This window comes from Sylvia atricapilla, chromosome 6 (assembly GCF_009819655.1).
Source record: "Sylvia atricapilla isolate bSylAtr1 chromosome 6, bSylAtr1.pri, whole genome shotgun sequence".
Taxonomy (NCBI): Eukaryota; Metazoa; Chordata; class Aves; order Passeriformes; family Sylviidae; genus Sylvia; species Sylvia atricapilla.
The window spans coordinates 50,702,529-50,728,221 of NC_089145.1; the positions used below are offsets into that span (position 1 = coordinate 50,702,529).

At 37.4% G+C, this 25,693-nt stretch overlaps 1 protein-coding gene across 3 annotated transcripts in view; it reads left to right on the plus strand.

The window, feature by feature from the left end:
• Positions 1-25,693, plus strand: part of RPS6KA5 (ribosomal protein S6 kinase A5) — a 70,432-nt gene that overhangs the window by 32,785 nt on the left and 11,954 nt on the right. Inside the window, exons 2-8 of one of the 3 annotated variants that reach the window (XM_066321914.1) lie at positions 5,749-5,876; positions 6,554-6,637; positions 10,511-10,614; positions 18,995-19,145; positions 20,345-20,506; positions 21,732-21,857; positions 22,591-22,724. In XM_066321914.1, coding sequence (XP_066178011.1) covers positions 5,784-5,876; positions 6,554-6,637; positions 10,511-10,614; positions 18,995-19,145; positions 20,345-20,506; positions 21,732-21,857; positions 22,591-22,724 — 854 coding nt within the window. In that variant the 5' untranslated portion in view covers positions 5,749-5,783. The remainder of the gene's footprint in view (positions 1-5,748; positions 5,877-6,553; positions 6,638-10,510; positions 10,615-18,994; positions 19,146-20,344; positions 20,507-21,731; positions 21,858-22,590; positions 22,725-25,693) is intronic. The other 2 variants (XM_066321915.1, XM_066321913.1) reach the window with 2 other exon arrangements.

Genomic DNA, 25,693 nt, shown 5'->3' on the forward strand with positions numbered 1-25,693 from the left:
TCTATGTGGCCTTAGATATTGCAAGTAAATTTTCAGTTATGACAGCATTCCTTTGATATATCCTATGGTCCTGGCTTTCTTATTAAGCTTACCAAGGAAACTCTAATATTTGATCAGTAGCTTGCAGCCGCTTTGCTGGTAGCTAATACATGAGATACTCTGTGTGATCCTGCTGAACTCTTCAACCACTTCAATTCTTCAGTCCTGTAGCTGTTCCTGGAGGAACTGTGGTTCTTGACTAATTTGTCAGGAAGCAGCAGGATGGGGAGACTGCTCTCTACATTAGTGTGAGCTGAGGGTGACCACAGCAAGTATGGATCCATGTGCTTACTGACCAGTGGTGCAAGAAGAACAGACAGAGTCTAGTGCCAGAAAAACAGGCTTGGGCAACAATCCAGTGGTTATCAGAAAAGTTTGTTGTGAGGAGAGAGGCTTGAGGACAAGTCAGGATTTGAATTTGGTGGATCAGTATCAGTGATATACCCAGCCAAGTACAGACATACCTACAGCACAGCTGATGCAAGGTTCAAGAATGGGAGCCTGAACTTCTGCTCCCAGCTGAAAGTGGAGGAGGCCCCTGACAAGGTTCCACACAGTTTACTCAGCTTCAATTGGTCTTAAGCAGAGATGCCTTAAACCCTAGGACTGGTGAAAGAGGTTGTGGAGCCTGTTGATAAGCTCAGGGCCCTGACATTGGTATCCTGGAAAAGTTTTCACTATTTATGCTTGCAGCAAAGCTGTAAGTTATGACTTTCAGGAGTCTGATTACATACACTCTCACCTGTACAAAATAGGAGCAATGATGATACTGTTTTCTGTATTCTAGAAATTTTGGTATGTCTTCATTTCTAATGGCTGCTATTTGAAACACAGCTGACAGAGCCCAGAGAGACTCTAATTAACAAAGGAAGAAAGACAGCTTGGGACTTGAAGCATTTATTGAGAGGTATAAGCAATGAAGGAAGGTAGTTTTACTCCAGTGTGCTTCCCTGGATTAGTCAATAAACAATAGAGTTCTCTGGTCCAGTACAAACAGTGGCATCTGTTCCAGCCTAGAAATGGTCTGCCACTTCATGCATTTGAGGAGACTAAGAAATAGATTTTATGTTGCTGTTGAAAGGAAAAAAAATTATTTAATTAGATAACCTGTGAAACACTTTAGCTGGGCTTATATACCAAATTAAGTCTTACTTCTGAATACAGTTGCATTATATATCCTTTCTAGCATTTGCTGTCTGAATTTGCTTATTTCTCGACTACGTTTTTCCTTGTAAAAATAGTCGAACTTACTTGCTCTAGTTTTTAACAATGCCTTTTGACCCTGTCTTCTCTTCTGTTAGCAGGGTATTCTCATTAGAGAATGCTTACACTGTTAAAAGACCTTTTAGGGAAGAGTAGCTTTGGTTTTATTTATTTACTTTTTACAAGTTAGAAAATTTATTTAAGGAGTCAAGTTACATGGTTTGAAGGCCTATGATAGTATTGCTGTTTCAGAATGTGTCATATCTGATGTTCCAGGTAGTAGTTTAACTCAGTTAAGAACAAAGTATTTGTACATTAAGTAGTTGGAGAACAGAAAGCAGTCTGTTGTATTTCAAAGATGACCTTTCAAGTAGTTGGAGAAGTGGGTCCTAATTTTGAATGGTGAAAAGAATGTGTTCTCTGTCTAAATAATGTTTGCACAAAGACTTCTGAATTAAATAAGTCATAAGATTTTATGACTCAAGTGTCTGTTGGAGCAGTGGTGGGACATTGTTTGGATGAAGTTCATCAAGTTAAAGAAGTACTTCAGAGGCTGTACCTTTAAATATTAAACAATACATCTTCAAATGGCCAAATAACTGTCTTAAAACGTTTGAGTGCTTTCTGCACCTGGATTTACACTTTGGAATTAAAATCACAGTTCCTCAAGATCTGAAGCATTTTCTCAAACCAGTATTTCTATGGTAAGAAAATGTTCCCCGTAGTCTTGTGAACTGCAGAACAGTGTACTCGGAATATGCCTCAGTATTCTAAGACCGATACTCTAACTTCACTTTTCAGTTATAGGTAAATTAATTTGATTTTTTGATCCCCTGAACTAATGATGTTCTGCCTATCGAAGGCGTTACAATACCATGTAAGAGTTCCTTGGGATCAGGTCCTCTGCTCTGAGAAGAATTGCAAGGCCTTCACCTTGTAATTCAAAACACTCAGGGTGCTGAGAAACACCCACCCAAAATCTGCTGTCACTATTCTTTTGCCCAGATTGTATGCCCTTTTTAGATGCATTAGGACATTGAATCAGGCATTCTCAATGCTTCTGGGCTGTGTGAGTTTTGTGGCACTGGAAACTAACATCATCTTTCCAGCACAGTATCTTCTTAAATTAGACATAATGGAGTGGCCCTTTTTCCAAAGAGCTGGCTGGAAAAAGACAGTTTGACCCGGTAGATCTGAGCCTTTTAAGTGTGTGTTGAGTATGAGTGATACCTTGGCTGTCTTGAAGTCTCATCTAATTTGTGTGATTCACTTTGGAATTGCAGTTCTTTTCCCACATACTGTAATGAGCTTTTGAGCAGTTGCAAGACTTAATAACTGTCTGAGCTACCCTTGCATATGTTGTAAAAACCATGAAACTGAATTTGTAGTATTGTAGGCTAAGGATGCATGCTCTAAACGACACATCCTTCTATGACAGTAGTGACTGTTTCTCATCATTCAGGCCTTTCCTGTAGATGTGTGATTAGTCTCTGCAGCAAAATGGAGTTTGATCCTTTTGCTTTTTTTGTTGCTGTTAATGTGCTTTTTTTAGTTGTTGAAGGAGGTCATTAGGCAACTCTGAAGGCATAAGACCTCTGTCATTAGGGAGAAAACTTTACACACATGCTTTCTACATTTTCCAGTAGTTTCAAAGGTCTGTCTGCCACTCCTTGGTTATAAAGTAGAGCCAAGGGACGATACCACGAGATCATCAAGAACATGGTGGTACAAGATTGCCATCCTTCTGTCAGCACTTTTGATTGATTTTTGGAGCTAGGTATTTTGATCTCTGCAATTGGTGTAATTGTGGCCAAGCTGCCCAGGTTGGGGTGCATAGTCCTAGCAAAGAAGATGCTGCTCTGAGGTAGGGTTTTTTTTGGTGAAGTGGCTGAATTCCCAGGACAAATGCTAATCTGCATTACGCATCTCTTGGATGTTGCAGGGTTCTAACACTCTGTACTAAACTTCTCAGTGCCCTTTCTGTTTTTTTGATGAAGGAAAAGGAAAATGTGATGTTAAAATAAATTATGTGGAGATGTACTGAAAATGCCTGGGCAAATTAAAGGAGTTACGTTTCACTAGGATGCTTAGATCAGTCAGAATGATAGCAGGGAACTTGGAAAGAATGCAGTACACTATCTTTTTTAATATTGCTGTAGCTGGTGGGGAAATTTCTAAATCTACCCTGTGTGTCGCACTAGAGTATTTAATAGAAACAGTCTGCTAATATATATTGGGACTGCCACTGTGTCAGTGTGTAGCTCATCTCAAAAAGTAATAAGGAAATATAACTTGGTTTTTTAATTTAATAGCAATATGGTTTAACAAAATTAACTGCCTGACTGTCCATGTGAATTTAGATCTATCTTTCCCTATTCAAGAACTCTTAACAAAATTCTCTATCAGTGGCTTCATGACAAGTTGTTGCTCTCTTAAGCAGCTAACTGGTTTGAAGTAGCCACTTCATTAACCTTTACTGAAAGATATGTTATTGCATAAACATTCAGGAATGATGCTGAACTTGGTAAAGAAAGAGAAATCATTACCATCTGTTGTGTGCTAGAAGACTGAAACTATCTCCAGATTATTTGTATACATTAGAGAACTGATTTGCTGATTTGGAACAAACATAAGGACACCTGGGTAAAGACAAAGTCAATGTTGTACTGAGTTAGTTATGGGTTAGCCACACTTTTGTTTCCATCTGTTAATGTCTAGTTGCTTGCTGTTCTGTAACTCAGAGAAGAGAGCCACAACGTTTAAGGCAGGCATGCTGAGTGAGGGAAGAAAAGGAGTGTTCTATGTTAGACAAAAAAATTCTTAAGCTCAAGTATCTGCAAGATGTGCATGTTCAATGAGCATTCACTGGTGGATAATCCATGTTCAGATGTTTTTAAGAGCATGCTTTCTTGTCTTACCTCTCATAACATGGTAGTATTAATAATGTGGACTTTGGAATTTGGATTTATCTTATACAGCTGAATGAAACGTAAATTTGGAGGTGGTACAAAATAAGACTTGGCTGTGATTTCAAAATAAATGTTGAAATACAGCTTATTATAGTGGTGTTTTGTGACAGAATCACAGAGTGGAAGGGATTGCTGGAAGTCATCTTGCCCAACCCTTTGCACAAATACAGTCACCTAAAGCTGGTTGCCCACAAGAAGCCTTTTGAATATCTCCAAGGAGGGATACTCCGCAACCTTCATGGCCAGCCTGTGCCAGTGCTCAGTCACCCTCACAGGAAAAATGTGTTTCCTTCTCTGGTCCTGTCACTGGGCATGACTGAAAAGAGCCTTGATCCCTCTTTTTTGCATGCTTCCTTCAGACATTTTTGTACGTTGGTGAGATCTCCCTGAACTTTCAGGTTCACCTCTTCAGATAAAACACTCCCAGCTTTACCAGCCTTTCCTCATAGATTCCCTTAATTATATTTATAGTTCTTTGTTGGACTCTCTCCACTGTATCCACATCTCTGACGTACCCAGGAGACCAGAAAATGACAGAAAATAAAACTGTTACTGGAGATAACATTCTTTGAAAATGGTTTTAAACCCACATGTAGTGCACAACAGCAGAAACTATTAGTGACTTCCTGTAATAGGCGTATTTAACAGTGACAAAGTTACCTATGTGTTCCTAATGAAACTTCATACTCCAAAACCTGTGTTTTTTGAGTTACAGCTAGATTTCATTGATGAAGCTTGTAACTTAATAAACCACAGCATGAACAAAGGTTTCCAACAAAGTAGTATCTGGATTTTATGACTTCAGCTGTTTTGAAGTCAGGACATTCTACACTATCTTATGGAGGCAAATTTATGTCAATCTATAGTTGGAATCAGAGTGCTTTGCTTTCAGGCAGTTGTCTTGATATCTCACTTTGGCTGCATTATCTTTACTCTTTGGAGAGGTAGCAAGTGAAGAGCAGTTTCTTTCTGCGTTTTCCACTCCCTTTCCTTTTCCTTTTCACCCTCCTTCCTCCCTCCCTCCCAGCTGAAGGAAAAAGGAACAGAGAGATTGAATAGGTTTAGCTTCTCTGAGGGAGGGCTAGCAATTGGACATTTTTCTTTGTTTGTGCTTTCTTTCACACTATATTTCTGAAAGATAACAGGTACTGGAAAAGATTATCAAAGAGAAACAATAGTAGTGTCAAAAGAAAATGGAATCATAAAAAGTTCATTATTAAATGGTGTTGTCTCAGAATTTAGTATTTCAAGTTAATATTTAAACAAAATGAGGCCTTATAACTATTCTGAACTTAGAATTTTACCCCAAAAACCAGTCACAGTATATGTATTTTAAGAAATACAGTTAATAATATGCTGCTGGACTGTTTTAATTTTTGTGCCTTAGGGTAGCACAGAGCACTATTTTGACTTTTAGAAGCTTCTTCTCATTAGCGTAGTCTCTTATATAGCACCTGTTTTGAACTCCAAACCTGAATCTACAAATGTAAAACCTGACTTTTGAAATATTTGCTTTTTTGAACACTCTTCTTTAAAGGACCTATCAGGATCTCTCCCCAAAATGCTAGAAGCATGAAGGATAAGGGAGGAACAATGTTGCATGGCCCAAACACATGTGCTTTCGTCATTAGCAAGGTACAGCATGACCTCATGTTGACCTCAAAGGTAAATCGCTACCAGGGAACAATTATACATGCCTGTGAAAGCAGCTTAGTTTTGAACAAGAGAATATTTCAGTGCATAGAATAAAATTAAGTTTACAACACTGTCTGCCTTTCCCCTTCTCTGTCTTGTCTCTCTGCAAGTCTCTTCTTGAGAGAATGTTGTTTTTTATGTATGTGTTTGTTGCAAAAAACCCAACTTTTCTAGAGGTCATAATGAATTCCTAAATGTGGGGAACTTGAAGGATCTTGTATCCAATTTAGTCAAACTGTACATCTTACTAGTAATTCCCTTTTTAATGAAAAGTTTCATTTGTTATCTAGAGTATTGGTTTTGCAGCCTTCAGAATGTATATCTGTTAGTTGGGGAATCTTGTGAAGTTCTGAAATGTATAGATCATTTAGACTTAGGGGAGAGTTGTTGTCAATATTAGTAGATTAATTTTTGTGTGCTTATTTTAGACTGCAACACAAACTTATGATATTTATTTTTTCATAGAAGACTAAATATTCTGTAGCGTTATGTGATACATCTCTACATGTGATGGAATATTATTTAGCTAGCAGTTCTGAGCTATTTGGAGAAGAATTGCTGCCAGCATCTCGGAACTGTTAGCCATATCTATCCCATATTATTTGTATAATATAATTGTTTGATGTAAATTTTATTTTTTTTTCTAGAACGAGAGAGCATATTCCTTCTGTGGAACAATAGAATATATGGCTCCAGATATTGTAAGAGGGGGAGACACAGGACATGATAAGGTGTGTTCTAAATTTATTACAGAAAATAAACTAATTCTTCAGTCAGCATATTTCTCTGTTTGAGGGGTTTTTGTAAAATACATGTTACCTTATTTAAGTATGTGTTATTTAAAGTTGTCCTAAGATAGGTTGTTTCCTGTGTCTTCAATTTTATGTTGATGTATTTTCCTCTTTTAATCTGAAGTAAAAGGCATATATATAAAGGTACTGAGGCTTATTTGTGTTCTATTCAAAATTTGTTCTAAATATGCTGTGGGACAATAAACTTAGTTGACACTTATTTGCCTTTGCATAAAAGACTAGTTCAGAGTGGAAAATGGTTTGTGGCTAATTCTGATACATTTTAAACTGGATATCAGAGATATCTGTTACCTTTATTGAGAGGTATGGGACAGGTTATTAATGTTTAAGTGTTCTCATATTGTAAAATTGTGTGGCTTACCACTTAGGTTTTATTATACAATGAAATGTCAGTAATTTATAGAAAAGATCAAGACAACAATAATTAACAGATGATTTTTGAAACAAACAAAATCCTCTACTCTCCAAAATAATTCTACAGTATTCCTAGGTAACTTATTCTGATTGCTCACTATGCAGGGAAGTTTTGGAGAATATTTAATCTGTTTTTTTGCTGTAGACTGAGTTGTCTTTCTGTTGTGGATCATGGAATGTAGTTGACTGTGGTTCCTTTTATAGCAGCCTGTCTGGAAAAGTCTACCAGAACAGCCTGGCAAGATAAAGGAAAAGTCTGACTTTTGCCTGAGAAAGTTGTTTTTTTTCCTTCTCTGTGCATTCTGTGTCTCTATTGGTTTGAGCTTACCTTCAGTTAGGGAGCACTGTAGTGGGCACACCTGGGATCTGGCAGAGGCAGAGCCGAATGACCTCCCTGATTGTTGTACCACACGTGAAATAGTGTGCTTTGTCTTTTCACTTAGTCTTTGTCTCACACCTACCTTGAATTCCTCTATAACCTCTTCATCTTTTTCTACTGTACTGCTTGCCCAATTACTATTAAAAATGGAATTTAAAAAACTTACGGATTGAAGCTCTTTCTTGCACTCTCTTAGTTTAGTCATGCAACCTCCAGAGCATCACTCCAGTTTCTCAGTCACCTTGAACTGTGATTCTGGCTTCTCAAAGCTTATAAATTCAATCTTGTTGCTGACTTAAAGAGGAATCTCTGTTCTGTTACCTTTGGTTCTGTCTGATACTTTCATCAGATGTTGTGCTGAGTCATACAGTATTCTATAAGGAACAACTTCACAGCTTGATAGCTGATCAATAGGGGTGATTTTGCAGTTATGTTAGTGATGTTAGTGTTCATACCACACACTCACTACCTTACCATTGGCAATATCTTATATGGTCATTTTAGAATATTTTTAGTGTATTTTATACTTACTGCATATCTAGCAACTCAAAGACCTTACAAAAAGAGAAAACAAGATTACTTTAGTATGCTTTGCTCTCATTAATCAATATTTATCATCTGTAATCTCTTCTAGATGATTGCAGTGTTTGTCTTGAGAACTTGCTCTGGTATTTCACTATTTATTTTTTAAAGTTTGATTTCTGATTCTGCAGATCCTCCTCCCTTTTTTTTTTTTTTTTGAAAAATACATGCCAAGAGGAAATTCTTTGGGAATTTCTCTGCGATTTATATATTTGCAGAGATAATTCGTAACACTACAGAGCTACTAATTATAACTTCAAGAACTTCAGGTAGTTCTTCTACACACTCTTGGCTGAATATATGAGACATCAGATTCTGTGTATTTTGAAGCAAAACCAAATAAAATATGTGGCCAAATTGTCATGATTTCACTAGTTGTCTTTCTGTGTTGTAATAATATTGCCAACATAAGTAGAGCAGAAGTTTCATTGATTTGCAGATTTCATGGCTGTAAACCTGAGAAGTTTTAAACCTGTAAATAATTTTGTTGAAACGTCTAAACTGCTTTCTTTATTATTCATAGTAGCATCCTTCCTTTTGAAAGAAAGAAGTATTTTGTAAGTTATGAGATATGAGAGATATGAATAATATGATTAGTATGTGGGAAGCCAAATATCCCATGTGTTACCATGGTCTGTCTCTCTAAGGCCCCTGAGATGCAGTGGTGGCATTGGGTGACCATAACTGAGCAATGCCTGTACCATGTGGAGCTGTCCATGCAAAATGGATAGCAGGGAAAATAGCAGGAGCTGAAATGCAGTGAACTGTCGAAGTGGGAGTAACAAGGCTTGTGCTAGATCCTTACTGAATTCTTTAATGAACAAACTCACTGTTTTTTCCATGATCCATTGCAGCAGTAGGATGTTGGAGACGTGGTTCTTCTGAAAGCTTTGCCTGAGTGAAGCAGCAAACAGATGAAACATGAATTGGCTGAAATTTTGTGCAAAGTTGGAAATGTCATAGATCTAATAACAGCAAGGAACTGTACTTTTAAGCAGATTCCCTGAAAATCTTTCAGGTTTGGAATGAAACAGATACCAGCTAAGTGAAAAATCTCAGTAACTTAAATAGACAAATAGTGCTCCAAATATTTAAACATTAAAAAGTTGTTGTTGTTGGTGTTGGTGTTATTGTTATTAACAGCAACAACCAAAAACAGAAGGATGGGATGCCATCCAGAGAGACCTGGATAAGCTCAAGAAGTGGGCATGCAAATCTGTTGAGTTTTAACAAGACAAAGTGCAAAGTGCTGCACCTGGGTAAGGGCAACCCAGATCAGAGCAGCCCAGTGGAGAAGGACTTGGGGTTGCTGATGGATGAGAGAGTCTGGACCATGACCCAGCCATGTGCACTCACAGCCCAGAGAGCCAGTTGTATCCTGAGCTACATCCAAAGCAGCGTGGGCAGCAGGGCAGGGGAGAGGATTGTACCCCTCCACTCTGCTCTGATGAGACCCCACCAGCAGTGCTGCATCCAGTTCTGGGGTCCTCAGCAGAGGAAATATGGACTTGTTGGAACAAGTCCTGAGGAGTGTATCTGTAATGATCAGAGGGATGGGACACCTCTCCTGTGTGCAAAGGCTGAGAGAATTGAGTTCATCCTGGAGAAGGTCTCATTGTGACTTTCCAGTACGTGAAGGGAACCTACAGGCCCCTTTTCACAAGGGCCTGTAGTGACTGAACAAGGGGGAATGGCTTTAAACTAAAAGAGGAGAGAATTAGATTAGATGTTAGGATGAAATTCTTTACTGTGAGCCTCATGAGGTACTGGAACAGGTTGCCCAGAGAAGCTGTGAATGATCTGTACCTGGAAATATTCAAGGCCAGGTTGAATGGGGCTCTAAGCAACCTGATCTAGTGGAAGGTGTCCTTGTCCATGGCAGGGGGCTGGAACATGGTATTTAATGTCCCAATCCCAAATCATTCTATGACTTCATAGCATTTTCAGGTGCCTGGATTAACCATGGAATGTGAGATTAAATTGTGCTTTTTGAACATTCCTTGATTTTGTTCTCAAGCTCATAAAGTTCAAGGTCCACTACGTCTTAGCAAGCCTTAGGTTCCTCTGTTATTTTGAGTATATATTAGAATTCATACCACATCACAATGGTAAAAATGAAAAATAATTTTGTTGGGAAAACAAAAGCAACTGTAGTAGTCAATGGAAAGAGTTCAGCTTGAGAAATTAGTTGAAGCTAAGTGGAGAGATTTCAATATAAAATCAATTTATCACAGAAAATACCTTCAGTCAGTACTACAGTTGTTTATGCTTCATTGTATCCTGTTTTGCCTTTGTATGTGAATATAGGTAGATTCTTCCTATGCTAGTTGCTTTCTAAGTAGATTGTTCTGTTCCTTCTTTTGTTACCAATTTTACTTCAGTGTATCATAACGTACATAATTACTGTTGTTCTATAGGCTGTTGATTGGTGGAGTGTTGGTGTTCTTATGTATGAATTGTTAACTGGAGCATCACCATTTACAGTCGATGGAGAGAAGAATTCCCAAGCAGAGATTTCTAGGTAAGATTCAAAGCAGTGAAGTATATCTGCTTGCTAACAGATGATCCTTATGCCATAATATATGTTCTGTGAGAGTTTGTTAATTTAAAATTTAGGAAGAAAGTGCTGCCATGGTAACATTTATGTGCTCTGGTTCTGTTCAATAGAACAACATCAGAAAGTAGGTAGATTTTATTAGCTAATGGAACTGACTTTACGAAAGACCTGTTTTGTTTAAACTGCAGTGGAGCCACAGCCATGTAGATACTTAGCCCTGTTCTATGTTTACTGTTGAAAAGGAAATATTGAATGAAATATCAAAGTAAATGTAAATAGCATTATCACATTCCAAATCTTAATACGTAAGGGATATCTTTAGCTAGAGACACTTTTTTATCTTGCCAGGCTGTTCTGGCAGACTGCAGATTTAAAGTGTGAGAATGTACCCTACTCCCACCTTTTCATTACAAGTAATGTTTATTTTATTAGCGTATAGCATGAAACAAAGATCTTTTCTGGTCCCATTTCCGTATCTGAGAAGAAATGAATATGATACTTACAGAAATGAAATAAAGTATACCATTCTTAGCTTTTACATATAAACTTTTTGTTGCGTTCTGTTATCTCCACACTTTAGGTTTGTTTTCAGTACGTGTGTAAAAACACTGGAGCAGTTTTAAAAGGCAAAGCAATAAGCTTCCCCAAAACACATTACTGAAATCTCCCCCAAAACAAAAATTTCCTTTTACTGGATTTTTTTTGGAGCAGTAAGTTGAGGTCTCGAATTGCTCAAATTACCAACTGCTGTCAAAATGAGCTTTTAAGTCCAGTCCCCAAACTAAGAATAGTCTTGCTTCTGTTGGAAGATACTGTGCTGGCTGTGACCCTCACCGGAAATCACTTGATATTTAAGGTTGCAATGGATGACAGAATGTACCTCAATTATTTAGATAATTTATTTTACTTATGTTATGAATTCAGGCAATTTCTTGGGAGATGGAGTCCTGTTTATTGTTTTTTACTTCTCTACCACAGCAGGAAACTTGGACGTTCAGTAGAAAAAATACAGGGGAGAGGGGAGTCCATTAATGAAAGAAAATTCAGGACTTCACTCGCTTGGTTGTTATATTGCAGTTAAAACTTCAGTTATCTCTTCCTGCCCTGTTTAAGGACAGAAGTTTGGTTGATTGGTTACTTATGCCATGGCTGAATTTCATAATTTTGATTCCCAAGATTTATTAGATGGCACTCTGGAGGTGTAAAAATATTTTTTAGAAAAACTTGAACTGAATTTTACAGAAATAGTTTCCCAAAAACTGGGAAACTTTTCAGTCATGTGCTCTACAGGGCTTGACTTTCTTTTGGTAGGCCCTTCTGTGCTTTTTAAGATAGTAATATTTCTCATATTTCACAAGGTTGTTAACATCTGTCCTCTGACAGTTAATAACTTGCTTTTTTTAGTTGTGGCAAGTTTACTGTTGCTGTTCAGTCTGTTTTTGTTCTGGTGGGTGTTTATACTACACATTTATAGACAGCAGTCCTATAGTATTTCAGTTTTTATTTTGGTAAATTTAGAAGTCAAAATCTTACAGTTTCCTATTTTGAAGATGTTCCCCGGTCTTCCTGTTTCCTGAAAAAGCCTTTTCTTAACTCAGCTTCTGTTGTTCTTTCTTACATATGGACAATTTATTCTTGATGTTTCAAGAAGATCTTGGTTAAAGGAAGGAATAATTTGCCATCTGAACAAAAAAAAAACCTTCTTCCTTTTTCTTGGGTTCCTCTTGTTGATGCTAGTGCTGGTCTGATAGATCTAATTGCTTTTCCTCTTCTGTCACTTTCAACTGATGACCCCCTGGTTTATAGTTCTTCTTCCCAGTTATATAGCTGAAATCTTCTTATTCCCAGCATATGATTGCATTGAAGACTAGATTTCATCTGTCTTGTGTTACTCCTATACTCATTAGACCAAATGGTTTCTAAATCCTTTCCACTGATAGCAATTTCTTTGTTGGATGACTTCAGTGTTATGTTTCTGCAGTTTCTGTCATAAATGTTACGCTCCTTTTAAGAACATATGAGAACACTGCTGCTGCCCTGGATGCTGCACTGAGTTGTGTGGAACTTTCTGGGGAATGGTGACTGCTGTGTGCCTTTGGAAGCCACAGGAGTGTATTTGGAGCTTTCCCTGAGGGTAGTGTTGAGCAGGCAAACAGAAGCAAAACAGTGATAGTTGCCACTGATAATGAAATTACTGGCACAGAGATATCAGTTGGTACAAACTTCTTTCTTGATAGCAAGGTTGTTTTAACCAGAAATTACATTGGCTAACCTAAATATGCTTAAACTTGCCAATCGCAGCAGACTTAAAGAATCCTGTTTTTCACTTGCTCACAAGCTGTTGAAAGCATGGGTTTATTTTAGTGAGTTTAGGGAAAAAAGTCATCTTCTAAATGCATCCAGGTCCTTCTTTTATTTTACCTGGGTAGGAAGTAATCTTAGATATTTTTAGATAATTTTACTCCCTCATGTGGCACAATGGCTGTCTGGTGTTAAATTTGAGCATGAAACTTTGTTCTAAAATATCTCTCCAAGGGAGAGTTCAGTTCTTGTGTTGGAAACAGTGTTTTCTATTGGAAACAGTAGTTTCTAATATTTTTTCTCTTTCTGATGAGAAATTGTGTTGTTCTTTTATCATAATCTTTTTGGCAACATCGTGGACTTCTTTCATGGAAAATACAAGTTAAGTAAGTGCAAGCTTTGCCTTTTATCTCTGAAGACTTCTTCCTCACATGTTTTGTGTTATGAGTTATTAAGCTTGATTAAATAAAAAAAAATCACATAACTACTCCAATGTCTCTCCTTTTCTAGTACACCCTCTCCCCTTTACTTTGCTGCTGAGCCAGGGATAAGAGCCATCCTGAAGAAGCATAGGCAAGGGCTGGGATTGACTACACATGCAGTATTTTCACTTCAACTCTAAGTAGTTTGTAGTGCTGAATTGCAAGATGGAGAAATCCATTTTAGGGGGCTGACTTTTGAGGGTCCTGTCATGTATAGGATGTAAAATAAGCAGGAAGGTTTTGGAGTACTAGTTTGCAGCTGTGCAGCACTTTAGAAAATTTTACCACCTTTAGGTTTATGAATAGATAGAAACTTTTTTTTGATACATACATACATCTGTAAAATAATCTATAGAAACATATGATGCCATACTAACACCAGCAGCAGCCCATGGTCTTTATTTGACATAGTTGGTTAGAATCTATTTAAACTTCATGGAGGGCAGCTGAAATTGGACACTCTGTTAGATGCCATGGATTTACTTCATCTATGATCCTGCAAAAAACCCTTTCTTCATAGACCTGTTGGGAAGATGCATAACAGCTGTATACTGGGATGTCTTTCTTTATTGATTTCCTTCTTTAATCAATGACTCACTCTAGTGATTGCTAGATCTTTTAAAGGGTGAGAACAGTCATTAAATCCAACTTCTAATTTGCATGATTTCTTCTAGGTATTTTCTTCTAGAGCTTTTAGCTGCCCATCTATAATGTATAGCATTTTTATGTTTAGATGCACATCAGAGTGCATCGGTAAGTCTGCCTGTAGATCCATTCACATTCAGTAAAACAGATGGTTTTAAGAAAGTTTAGGTATTATAGCAAAGTTTCTGACTTGCCTAAAACCAGGGATGCACATACATATCTGACTGCTCCAAGTTGGAACAAGAGAACAAGAGAGTTGGACCTGACTGGTTCTGAGGTGACAGGGTCATTCTCAAATATGAGGGTGAAAACTCTGCTTTGGAAGTGTTGTCCGTTTGCCCCTTAACAGGGTTACAGCTTGGGTTTGCTTTCTCTTATTCCCTGTGCATCCAGCTGGATGTGTATCTTTTTGATTGATGCTTATAAGACAATGTCTTAGTTTAGAGACAAGTTTAGGACAAAACACTGGAATGAGTTGTCTCCTCTGAAAAGGGTTGCAACAATCCCTTTCCACCAATAGGAAATGAATGCTGTGGATGAAAGTGAAAAGACCTTTTGATTATTGACAAACAGACTGACCACAAGGCATGGGAAAAAGGTAAATAAATGCTAGAGATTAAACTGTTAGACCTTAGCCCCTGTCCTGGTTTAGGGCAAATTTTGAGACGAAACCTCTGAATGGGGTCCCTCTAGAAAGCAGATTCAAGCAGACCCTCCCCAACCGGTTTGGGAAAAAATTTCCGTAGAGAAAAGTGGGAATAAATGTTTATTCAACAAGCAAAGTGTTCACAAGCATAAAAATAAATATTAAGCAACAGAACCTCTTGCTGTTCTGAAGAGAGGTGGCAAAATTGAGAAAGACCTCGCCATGGGGTGTAGCTCAGCTCGCCCAGTCTCTCCAGTGCTGGAAAATGCTCCTGGGCCCTGGTGCACCACAGGTGTTTTTCTGGTGTTTTTCTGGGTTTTCAGTCCAGAACAGGTTTAAACAGTTCCAAGAAAAAGGAAAATAAAACCACAGTGCAGCATGCTTCTCTGCCTCAGCTAGCAAAAATAGTGACTAAAAACCAAAGGAGATCTCTCTTCTGCTGTCCACTGCAGCCAACACTATCTGTGAAGGATACAGGGAAGCAAGTGCAGTTTCTGATAACAAACTCCATGCTGCTTCTTTTTTCCCCCGCCTCTGCTCTTGGAATCAGACTTAAAGGTGCAGAATTTAATATCCATCATAAGCAGAACAGATGACTGGGGATACAAACATAAAGTCACCTCAGGACATTAATGACCCTGTCCTCTCCCCCCTCCACATCAGAACAAAACTGCAGAATGCCAGGGAAAACAAACAAACAAAAAAAAAACCAGCTCCCCACATGGTCGGTAGAAGATAGTGGCTCCTCTCTCAGGGGGGAAAAACCCAAAAACAAACAGGAGATTCAAATACTAGTTTGGTCAAAAAGGTGGGAACCTTTGACTGTCTAGTGTTGGTCTCTTCTTTGCAGCAGATAAAGCAGGTGGGATTGCTGTGCTTTCTCTCTCTGCTTGAGCTTTTCTGAGGTATGGGGCCAAGACAGAGTGGTCTCTCTACTCCTGCTGGTCCTGACTGACTCCTGTCTCACAGGTCCGTTTTTCTCTTGTCTCAGAATTTAACAGACTGTCTAGTTTACATCAGAAAAGTTGCCGAAGGATTGCTGCTGCAGCTTCTCCAAGGCCAGGGTAAGGGAAAAGAACAACTTGCCTGGGCTAACAAAAAAATCAAGCTAGTGAAGCAAAAAAAACACCCCTTGGCAACCCAGACACCTGAGGAGTGAGGCTTTGAAAAAAATCTGCCGAAGTGCCCAAGGCTCACTCACCCCTGCCCACCCTCCTGCTTTAAAGATTACAGCACACATTTTTGGGCATAAAGCAGGCCGTCAGGGAATAGACTATCATCATAAATCACCCTAAGACACAATTCTCAGGGCAGTTTAGAATTAGATCAGGCATCTTCTTTTCTTCTTTATCATCCATTAGTGTGTTTTTTGCATTATCACGTGTACTCTTGGTCTGTAGTATTTGTGGGGAAAGCTCATCAGAGCCCAAGTTCCTGAAAAAACAATTACCAGTGGGGTTGCTCCTAGTTCTGCATAGACAGGTAAGATGGAAATGACTCGTGCAAAGTGTTAAAACTTTTTGACATATGCAAGGGGTGGTTTCTCTTAGTTTTCAGTACAGCCTGAGTTCTCTCATCAGCAGGATAATCTCAGCTTGCCCCACTCAGAGGGCTTTTAACTTGCCAGAAAAGCAATAAATACAGCAGAGTATTCCTTCAGCTCTTCCAGTTGCCACTTGGGGTTTTTAATTCTTCCTGCTTGCATCTGTTGCTGTTACTGGATCATTGCCATGAACAATGTGGACAACCCCATAAACATGAAATGTACAAAAAGATGACATGGATTAAAAAAAGGAAAGGGTGATTAATGCTAAAGACTGTAGCTTCCTTACAAAAGCACATACATCCCAAAAAGGATTTTGATGCATGCAGCTTCCTCCGAGCACTGTATGGGCTGTTTCTGTGAACAAATACAGAGCATCATCAGTATTTTCTAGTATCAGTCAACCTCAGAAGTATTTTTGAATTAATGCCTGTGGCCACTTACATGGATCTCCTTGTAATGGAACATGGGAAAATGCTGCCTTTTCTGCAGTGGATTCTAGGAGGGTCAAGAGATGGAAGATTTTTCTCAATATAAAACTTACTGTATGTCTGCTGGAAATAGTACAGCAGAGAGGAAGCACTTTAGGAGGTTCATAGAGTGTGTAGAGGAGAACTTGCTCTAGAATTTCCCTTTTGATATCTAAGGACATCCCAGAGTTTCAATCTTATTGCTTTAGAAATCAATTCCAAAAAATACTGATTGGAGGAATTTTCTTCCCTTCCACGAGCCCAAAGACAACTTGTCATTTTCCAAGATCTTTGTTACATACTTTCCTGATTCTTTTATTAGAAAGGTTGAAAAAGAAGCTTCTTCAGACTTCTCTAACTGCAGTGATTTTCAAGCTATGAAAACATTGCAGATTTCATTGGCCCTCCTGTAAATAAAATAATTTTTCTATCAAGGTTTCCTGTCTTCTGTCTCTAGAACAGGGAAGATTTTCTTACTTCCTTACCTGCTTCCCCTTCCTGAAACTGGGTGAATTCAGAAGAGACTGTATCTTTACTTCACCACTCCTGCAGTGTAAGAATACTCTTGTTTAATGATGTTTAAATTTAGTATTAACATCCCTAATTAAAAAAATAATTTGATAATATTGTGCTTTCTTCTCCTTTTCTGTAAAGTGAAATGTGTCCAGAAGTTGAAGAGAGGTATTATGGTTTGCTGTTACTTCTGCTAGCAGAAAGGCTGTGATTTAGACGCTTACTTGCAGATACACATAATTTAAAAAAACAAACCTGGACCTCCACACCATCTTAAAACACAGACTGTATTTTCTTAACTCCTTTCAGCATTACTTAAACCAAGAGGTCAGCTTGCTTTGTCTTTTTGTTTGTGTGATATTGGATACTATGTCCGTAGAAGCTGCCCTTGGGATATGTGCATTTTGAACTTGGTTTTGTCCTTCCACGCTGCCAGAAGAGGATTATTTAGGAAGCAATCTGTTTGCATCTATTTTTGGACTAATCCAAGAAGCTAGAGATTTCAAGATAAAATTTTTCTCATGAGATAGCTATAAGGATATGTCATGCAGTAACTCTAAACAAAATTTAGGAATGTTCTGCAGCAATCAGCTTAAGCTCTGGCAGAAACATATAATAGTTGAGATCTTAGTATTGCCACAAATTCATGTCATTTCAGCCTCAGTCTCTCAAAATCACTCAGTTTATGTTTAGTGGAGGCACTGTAAGCCATACTATGAAGTCACCACAGTGACAGTATGCATCAGGCTATGTCAACACCAAACTGTACATGAGCCAGCAATGTGGCCTTGTGGCAAAGGCAGCAAATGGTATCCTGGGCTCCATTACACAAAAGTATCATCAGGTTGAGGGCTATGATCCTTCCTCTCTGCACATCATTGGTGAGGCCACACCTGGAGTAGTGGTTCCACTTCTGGTGTCTCCAGTGCATGAGAGTGATTTATTTGACATGTTGGAGAGAGTCCACCAAAGGGCTGCTGACAATATGAGGAAAGGCAGAGAAGCCTGGCACTCTTCCACCTGGAGAAGGGAAGGCTCAGGAACACCTTGTGAATGTGCATAAATGCCTGAAGACAGTGTACAAAGAAGAGGGGTCTTTTTCAGTGGTGTTTGGTGACAAGACCAGAGCTAGGGACCACAAACTGAAGCACAGGAAGTTCCTTCTGAGCACTAGGAAACACCGTTTTTACTGTGAGTGTGACTGAGTACTGACACATGCTGCCCAAAGGAGATGTGGAAATTATTATTATTGTCATTACTGTTCTGTAAAACTTTTCCAGTTATAGTACTTTCTTTTGGGACAAGGGCATGAGCACTGCACACAACATGGAGGGTGAAGGCAAACTTCCAAATATAGGAATTTTTTTTCTTTATTTTTTAATACTTTTTAGTATTGGAGTTATTTTTGGTTGACTGCTATTAGGCATCAAGTTGATTTCTTTGTGGAGCTATCTGTTGCAGCTATGAGATTTCTTTTAAATGGTAAACTCAGTACATGAAATGAGGATTGGTCTCCTTTTGTGGATTGGGTTACATAATTTCTCTCTTCAGATGTTGTTTTTCATGTCCACAATTCCTTAAACCTTCCTTTATTTTAAAAAAGATTGGTTTCATATTTGTCATCCTCCTGCTTTTGTGTACAATAGAAGTTTAAGTGAAATGTTAACACTTCCATTAGTATGGTAACTCTTTAACTCTTAACATTTAAAGTAATTACCACGTTATTATTTTGTTTGTTTTAAAGGAGAATATTAAAAAGTGAGCCACCTTATCCACAAGAAATGAGTGCTCTGTCTAAGGATATAATTCAGCGGCTTTTAATGAAAGACCCCAAGAAGAGGCTAGGGTGTGGTCCCACTGATGCTGATGAAATCAAACAGCATCCCTTTTTCCAGGTAAAGCAAACAACAAAACTCACCAGATCCCACTTGTTGTGCATTAGTGCCTGTGAAATCAAAGTCTAAGGAAATTCTGTTGTTCTGTTAACAGAACAGCTTAGAGATATATTAATTGCATAAATAACTGCCTTGAAGTTAGTGACAATATCCGTGTGTTTCTATTGTATGGGTTTCGTGTGTATTACAAGAGTATGCTAAGTTTTTAATATATTCTGTCTGTATCTATTAGTTACTTAAAGAAGCCAAAAGACACACTGCTTAAATCAGAAGGTTTGATGCAAAATACTGAAATTGTGTTATGTTTTCCATTGGGTTTTTGTTTGAAAGGATTTTTTTTAAGATTGCCACTAGCATTATTAGTAAAATTTGAATAGTGATAAAATTCACCAAACTCCTCTGTTTTTCTTGGCCTAATTAAATCTTTAGTCTTGTTTAGTAAATTTTAATTCTGTTCAGATTTCTAGATATTAACATTTGCTTTCAAACCATGATGAAGATTGGATTTGCATGCAATATCTGTAGTGTTCTATCCACTATTGTTAAAATTGTGTTCTTTCTTTGAAAAAATGAATTATGTATTTATGGTGCTTCTGAAGTTAAGTAGAGTTAAACAGAGTTACACTTCCTCAATTCACTGTTTATTTTAGGGGATGCATTTTGTCATCATATAACATTTTCTATTCTTTACTTAATTTCAGTTCCTTTACAGTAAGAGGGCAGTTTTCTCATAACTGCTATTTCTATGCTTCCTCTTTCTAATCATACCTTTAAGTAAGAATTTGGAGGTTTATGCTCTCAGGGCTCTGAAAGCTGACATCAGTAATTAAGCATAGAAATCAGCAATGAAAAGTTGAAGATACTGCATGATCTATGGCTTACAAAAATATAAATATTGTTTGTTCTGAAATAGAAGAAGAAATTCAAGGACCATCATGCTAATTGTTTGGCACATCTCCACTATTAAATTTAATTATTTGACTTTCTTTTTAATTGTATTTTGTCTTTGTTTAAATAAGTAGGATAATACTTGGCTTTAACTGAGCAAATCAGTAGAGCATAATTTGAATGTTTTTCATCTGCCTGTGGAAAATGGCCAAGGGAGTTAGGACTGTGTGTCTGGACAAGTCTCTCTTTCCAGTATCTCTTTCTGTATAATTTTCATTTAATTCAAACTTACTTTCCTGTTTTTTGTTTAGAATATGAATTGGGAGGACTTAGCCGCCAAAAAAATACCAGCTCCATTTAAACCAGTAATCAGAGATGAATTGGATGTCAGTAATTTTGCAGAAGAGTTTACAGAAATGGATCCAACATACTCTCCTGCAGCAACCCCTCAGACTTCAGAAAGAATATTTCAGGTATTTTAAGAACTCAAATTAATTTTTAAGAAGACAAATATTGAATAATTCCTCATGTATAGATAGCTTTTTTCTTTTCACCTCTTGCTTATTATATTTTTTTGGAATTAATTGTGTAATTTCTAGTCCCAGTTCCCAGGGCTTTTTGTTTAACATTTGCAAAATGAAAAGGGTGGAAACAGCCCTACTGCAAATATAAAGTTCCTTGATTTTTCATTACCAGTGGAATGTCCTACTTGCTAGACTAAAGTCAGTCTGTCCTTTATTGATTCTTCATACTTTGAGTCTTGTCATCTTGACTCCATCAGCCTGGGCTGCCAGCTTCAACATGAGCAATGTAGTTCACCCATTTCCACATTATGTGCTAGTTAGGTAATCCTTTGGAAAGTGGGAGCTACCTGCAGAGCTGAAAGGAAGTCCTCCATGTTTTGTAGGAGTGCTCTAGTTACCCGACTGATGTATAGCAGATGAGTAACAAAGCTTTCCTTACTGTTCCCTCCTATTAAAGCATGATCCCTTCTTAGACTATGCAGTCTGGGTGTCAAATAGGCAGAAACAGCTCTTGTGCAGCCAACTTGGTACCAAAGCTGCAGAGATGAACAGCAGTTTGGATTGCTTTTTCTTCTCCCCTCCTTGTGCTTTGTTGCTTTTTATTGTCTGTTTTTGAGCAGCTTAATCCTTAGGGTACAGGAATGTAGTTTCATATTTTGGAACTTGTTGGATTTGCAGTGACTGTAGCAAGCAGGTTATGCATGTCTTAATAACATCTGATTCACCCTGTAGTAGTAGTCACAGTTGTTGTTACTATGATACTCAAACTGGGCCTGTCATTGCCCACACACACTGATATAAAGTTTATCCATTTGAAATTGTTCAATGCTTACATCATAACATACAACGTATTTCATCCCTTAACTTTAAGGTGTCCTGGGAAGCTGGTTAGTTTGAAGTATATGTCTTTGTCACTATTGTAAAGCAATTGTAGCTGAGCCAGATTAGCATTAATTAGAATTCTTGTTGTATTATTGGTTTGTCTTTAACTGTGGAGGATCATAGCTAATTCTAGGAAAATACCTATTCATGTTGAACAAAGTTAAAATTTCTCTATTATGATACAAAAATCCTGATTTCTTGCAAAATTCTTCTGAAACTTCTGATGTTTCATATGTATGATGGTACTTTATATGCAACAGTATCAAGCTTTTCTGATTTTTCAATTTCATAGGGATATTCTTTCGTTGCACCTTCTATTTTGTTTAAACGCAATGCAGCTACAGTAGATCCTTTTCAGTTTTATGTGGGGGATGAGCGACCTGGAACTACAACCATTGCCAGAAGTGCTATGATGAAGGTAATAATAATAATATCAAGAGTTAAATTAATTTGGTTAAATTAAAACTGTGTATAACTTCTCAAGCAGCAATCTTAACTAGGCTATGGATTACAAAACAGTCATCATTCATTTATCAATTCTCTGTAATGGCTCCTCAGATGATTCAAGCATCTGATGATCCATCACATCTTGCATGTGATACTATTAACAAGTGGTTGAAGTTTAATCTGAAAAATGAGGTGATTATCTAGGTTTCCAGAAGAGTGAAGTGTAGTAGTAGTAGTAGTAATAATAATTCTTATTCAGACAACCACTATAGATACTTCTGAAGCTACTTTAATTATATAATAATGCTGTCTATGTTATTTTTTACCCAAAAGAGTGTATAGTTGTGTGAAGCCTTATAAAAACACGTGCTATTGTGATGTCCTCAAATTAGCAGTTTTGTGGATAAATGTATGTATGACCATCTTTGATCCTGTTTGTCTGAATATTTTGTTTCTTCAGCTGTTGTAGTAGTAATGATTTATTTAGTGATTATGTTTGTTTAATGTAATGTAAGCTTTACTCTTTGATTGCTGGAATAATGTTTATGCATTTTATTCAATAAAAATTAAGATTATATTTTAATAGAGAGCTCTTTTACAGTTGTAAATGTAGATGAAAAATTCTCATGAAATTTTACTCTTTGTCTTTGACTGTGTATACTATAAGTATTCTGCAAAACTAAATACAGACAGTTTCCTAACAGGACTCTCCATTTTATCATCATTATGAACTGGATCTGAAAGAGAAACCATTGGGAGAAGGAAGTTTTTCCATTTGTCGAAAGTGCTTACACAAGAAAACTAGCCAAGAGTATGCAGTAAAAATAATTAGCAAAAGGTATAACTATTCTATAAGACAATAAAAATATTTTCTTTGCTTACTGTCACCCATGGAGTAAAATAATGTTCACTACATTTTTGGAAGTGGAAAAATAACTTTAAAATTATTTCTAGTCTCTATGAATCTACAGAAACTTATTGTAACCTTATGATCGTTAAAAGATTCTTAGAGTCTTTTGAAATAAAATGTTATTCTAGTTGCAAGACAAGAAGAAACGTAGAGAGTACTTTTCTGGTTCCTAGTTGTATTCTACCATTATTTCCCCTAATTTTGCTCGTAACAAAACAAGGTATAAGGTTCTTTGACTCAGAGACTTAAGTGGACTGAACATAGGCTTATGCTAGGCATCTTCTCCTAATCAGCCCAATTGATTGCCTAGGATACTGCTTTTAAGAATGGTCTGCAGTGTGGGTTGCCTCTGATCTAAGTGTGTGTGTGTATATAAAATGGAATTAGACTATGGAATTGTAAGTTGCATCTTGTTTACTGTTTGTTCTGAAGAGAACACCACAGTGAAAGCAGCTGACTTGTTTTGTACATGGGTACCATCTGGTTCTCTTCCAATATGGGTGTCTCTGGGAGTTTCTGCCCAGAGAAAAATAAAGATAAGAGATTCTTTGAGTAGCAAATGGATCTTCACTTTGCAACAGTTCATTAGTAAGTACATCCCTAGTGCATTGTAGAATGCTGTCAGGAGAGTAGAAATGTTCTGCTATCAGAATGATAGTTGACAGTAATCTCTTGCCCAAGACATTTGGCTGTACCTCTGTATTTCCAGACTCTAGAGGAACCTGTCCACCAGAGCTAAGTGTCTATCATTTCATCATATGCTTTTTGAAAAGGACAAGTTCAAGAAGAAGCTGAAGTGTAGGTGTCTGAGTTAGTTTTCTGATGTCTGCTAAATTAATGGAAGCCTGCCTAAAACAGTCTTGCACTTGAAGTGGGATTCAGTAACTTAAACATAGGCATCTACGTAGGGCCATTTTAGCATCTGTTGGTGTCTTCTCTGTCCTCTGGTTCCCATCAGTCTTGTGACTACTACCTTTTTGTAGATGTCTTCATGGCTGATGTCATCTTCCAGGCTCTTCCTTCCTATGCTTAGGCCACTGAATCCTGCTCTGGGTATGTATGTTACAGTGAACTAGTTCACCCTGTAAGATGGAGTCACAGGAATTTCACTTATTATAAAGAGAGCTTAAATGGTGTGTTGTAGACACCTACATCAGGTATTTTAATTTGGAGATCTTTGTCATGTGTCTACACTCACAAGTTTTTTCTGTGGTACTAGCAGAGCTGTAGGTTAGTGCTCCCATCTCATCTTAAAATAATGTGTGTTTTGTTTCTGGATAAGTGAGCAGACTAGTATTGACTTTTCCTCTAGAGCTTAACTTTTAGAAATTATATCCCTGAATTATATTACTCATGGGTTCTTTTGCTCTTTCTCCTTCATCTTGGTGACTCAGGCTAAATGAAGGTAAGAAGTGATCTGTATACAGAGATTTTTAAAATGTTTTTTTTTAGGATTGCAGTGTGTGAGCAGACTCCGCATGTTTGTACAGTATTTAGAGTTAGCAGTAAACCCACACTCTGAACAGTTGGCCAAAACCCAACTTGAATTAGAATCTGTAAGTAATCTTGCTCTGAAGATCATACCACTGAATCTTGCTAAAAGGAAAAGTATAATAAGTTTCTAGCAGCTTCTTTGAGCCTCAAAGTCAGTCGTTCACTCCTACCAGGCTTATTTGCCCAAAAAGGGAACCTTACACCTAGGGAAACCTTTTCATGATACTTGAGGTGAAAGCTCAGATGAACAGTTTCTCTGTGGTGTTGCTTTTTAAATAGTGCTAGACCTGCCCCCAGCCAACTATTTTGGGTTTATCTGTATGTCTGATGTGCTGACACCAGTAAACACTGATCACATCACTGAAACAATGTAAACTTGCTTGAGTTACTGTTTTAGAATATACCATTTTTTTTCCTCACAAGGTTGTTTAAAATCTGAGGTGGTAACTGTTTACCAAGGGGGGAAGTATTCAGAAAAGCCCCGGTATAAATTTCAAAGGTTTGTGCTCATGATTCTGAAACTTTTTTCATCTGTTCCATGGTCCACTTCCTTCCGATAGTAGTTTAGGGGGAAAGATTCTGTGAGTCAAGTTTCTTAATTCCTTAAGGAGCAGAAGTCATTTTCTGTTGAAAAACTTGAGCAGCAGAGATGCAGGTGGAACAGCTTAGTTTACTTGTTGATTGTAACAAGTGCAATCAACTTGTTATTGTACTAACAATAGTACACTATTGTTGTACTACAATATTACAGAAACCTACAGAAAGACAGAATTCTCTTGCACAGAATTCTCATTGTCGTTCTCATCTTAAGTAGAAAAAAAAAACCGACCAAAATTAAGAACATGTGTGGTGAGAGATTGTATCTATTACCTGTAAAGCCATTTTCTAAATCAGTACAGGACTGGCCTTTCTTGGAGGGAGTTGTGGTAGAAATTTTCAGGCATTATTTGTCATAAATAAATCAATATATCTAACTAGTGGAAAAAAATGTTCTGCTCCATCGCCATTAATGTAATTTTTGTATCAATCACCATTTACACTTCTTATGGCTATAGATTTCAGTACTTGAAAGAGAACTTAGGCAGTGATTTTTCTCTGGAGATAGTCTCTTATCTCTTCCATTTCAGATTTTTACAATGGTCTGTTTAGGAGTTCATTTGTGTAACACATTTCATATATAGATGATGTTAATCTTTTTGTAGTAGAACTCATAGTTTCTATATGATTTTGGAAGTACTTGTCCCCATTAAGAATGGAAAAGGATTGGGCCAAAATAAAGGTGAACTAATAAATATTGATAATAACAGAGGTGAAGTCAAATTGCTCTGGACTAAGGGCATGGTTTGTGTTAGATTGAAACTATTCTATATCACATCAGCTTTTGCTGTAGGAAGTTGCAGTTG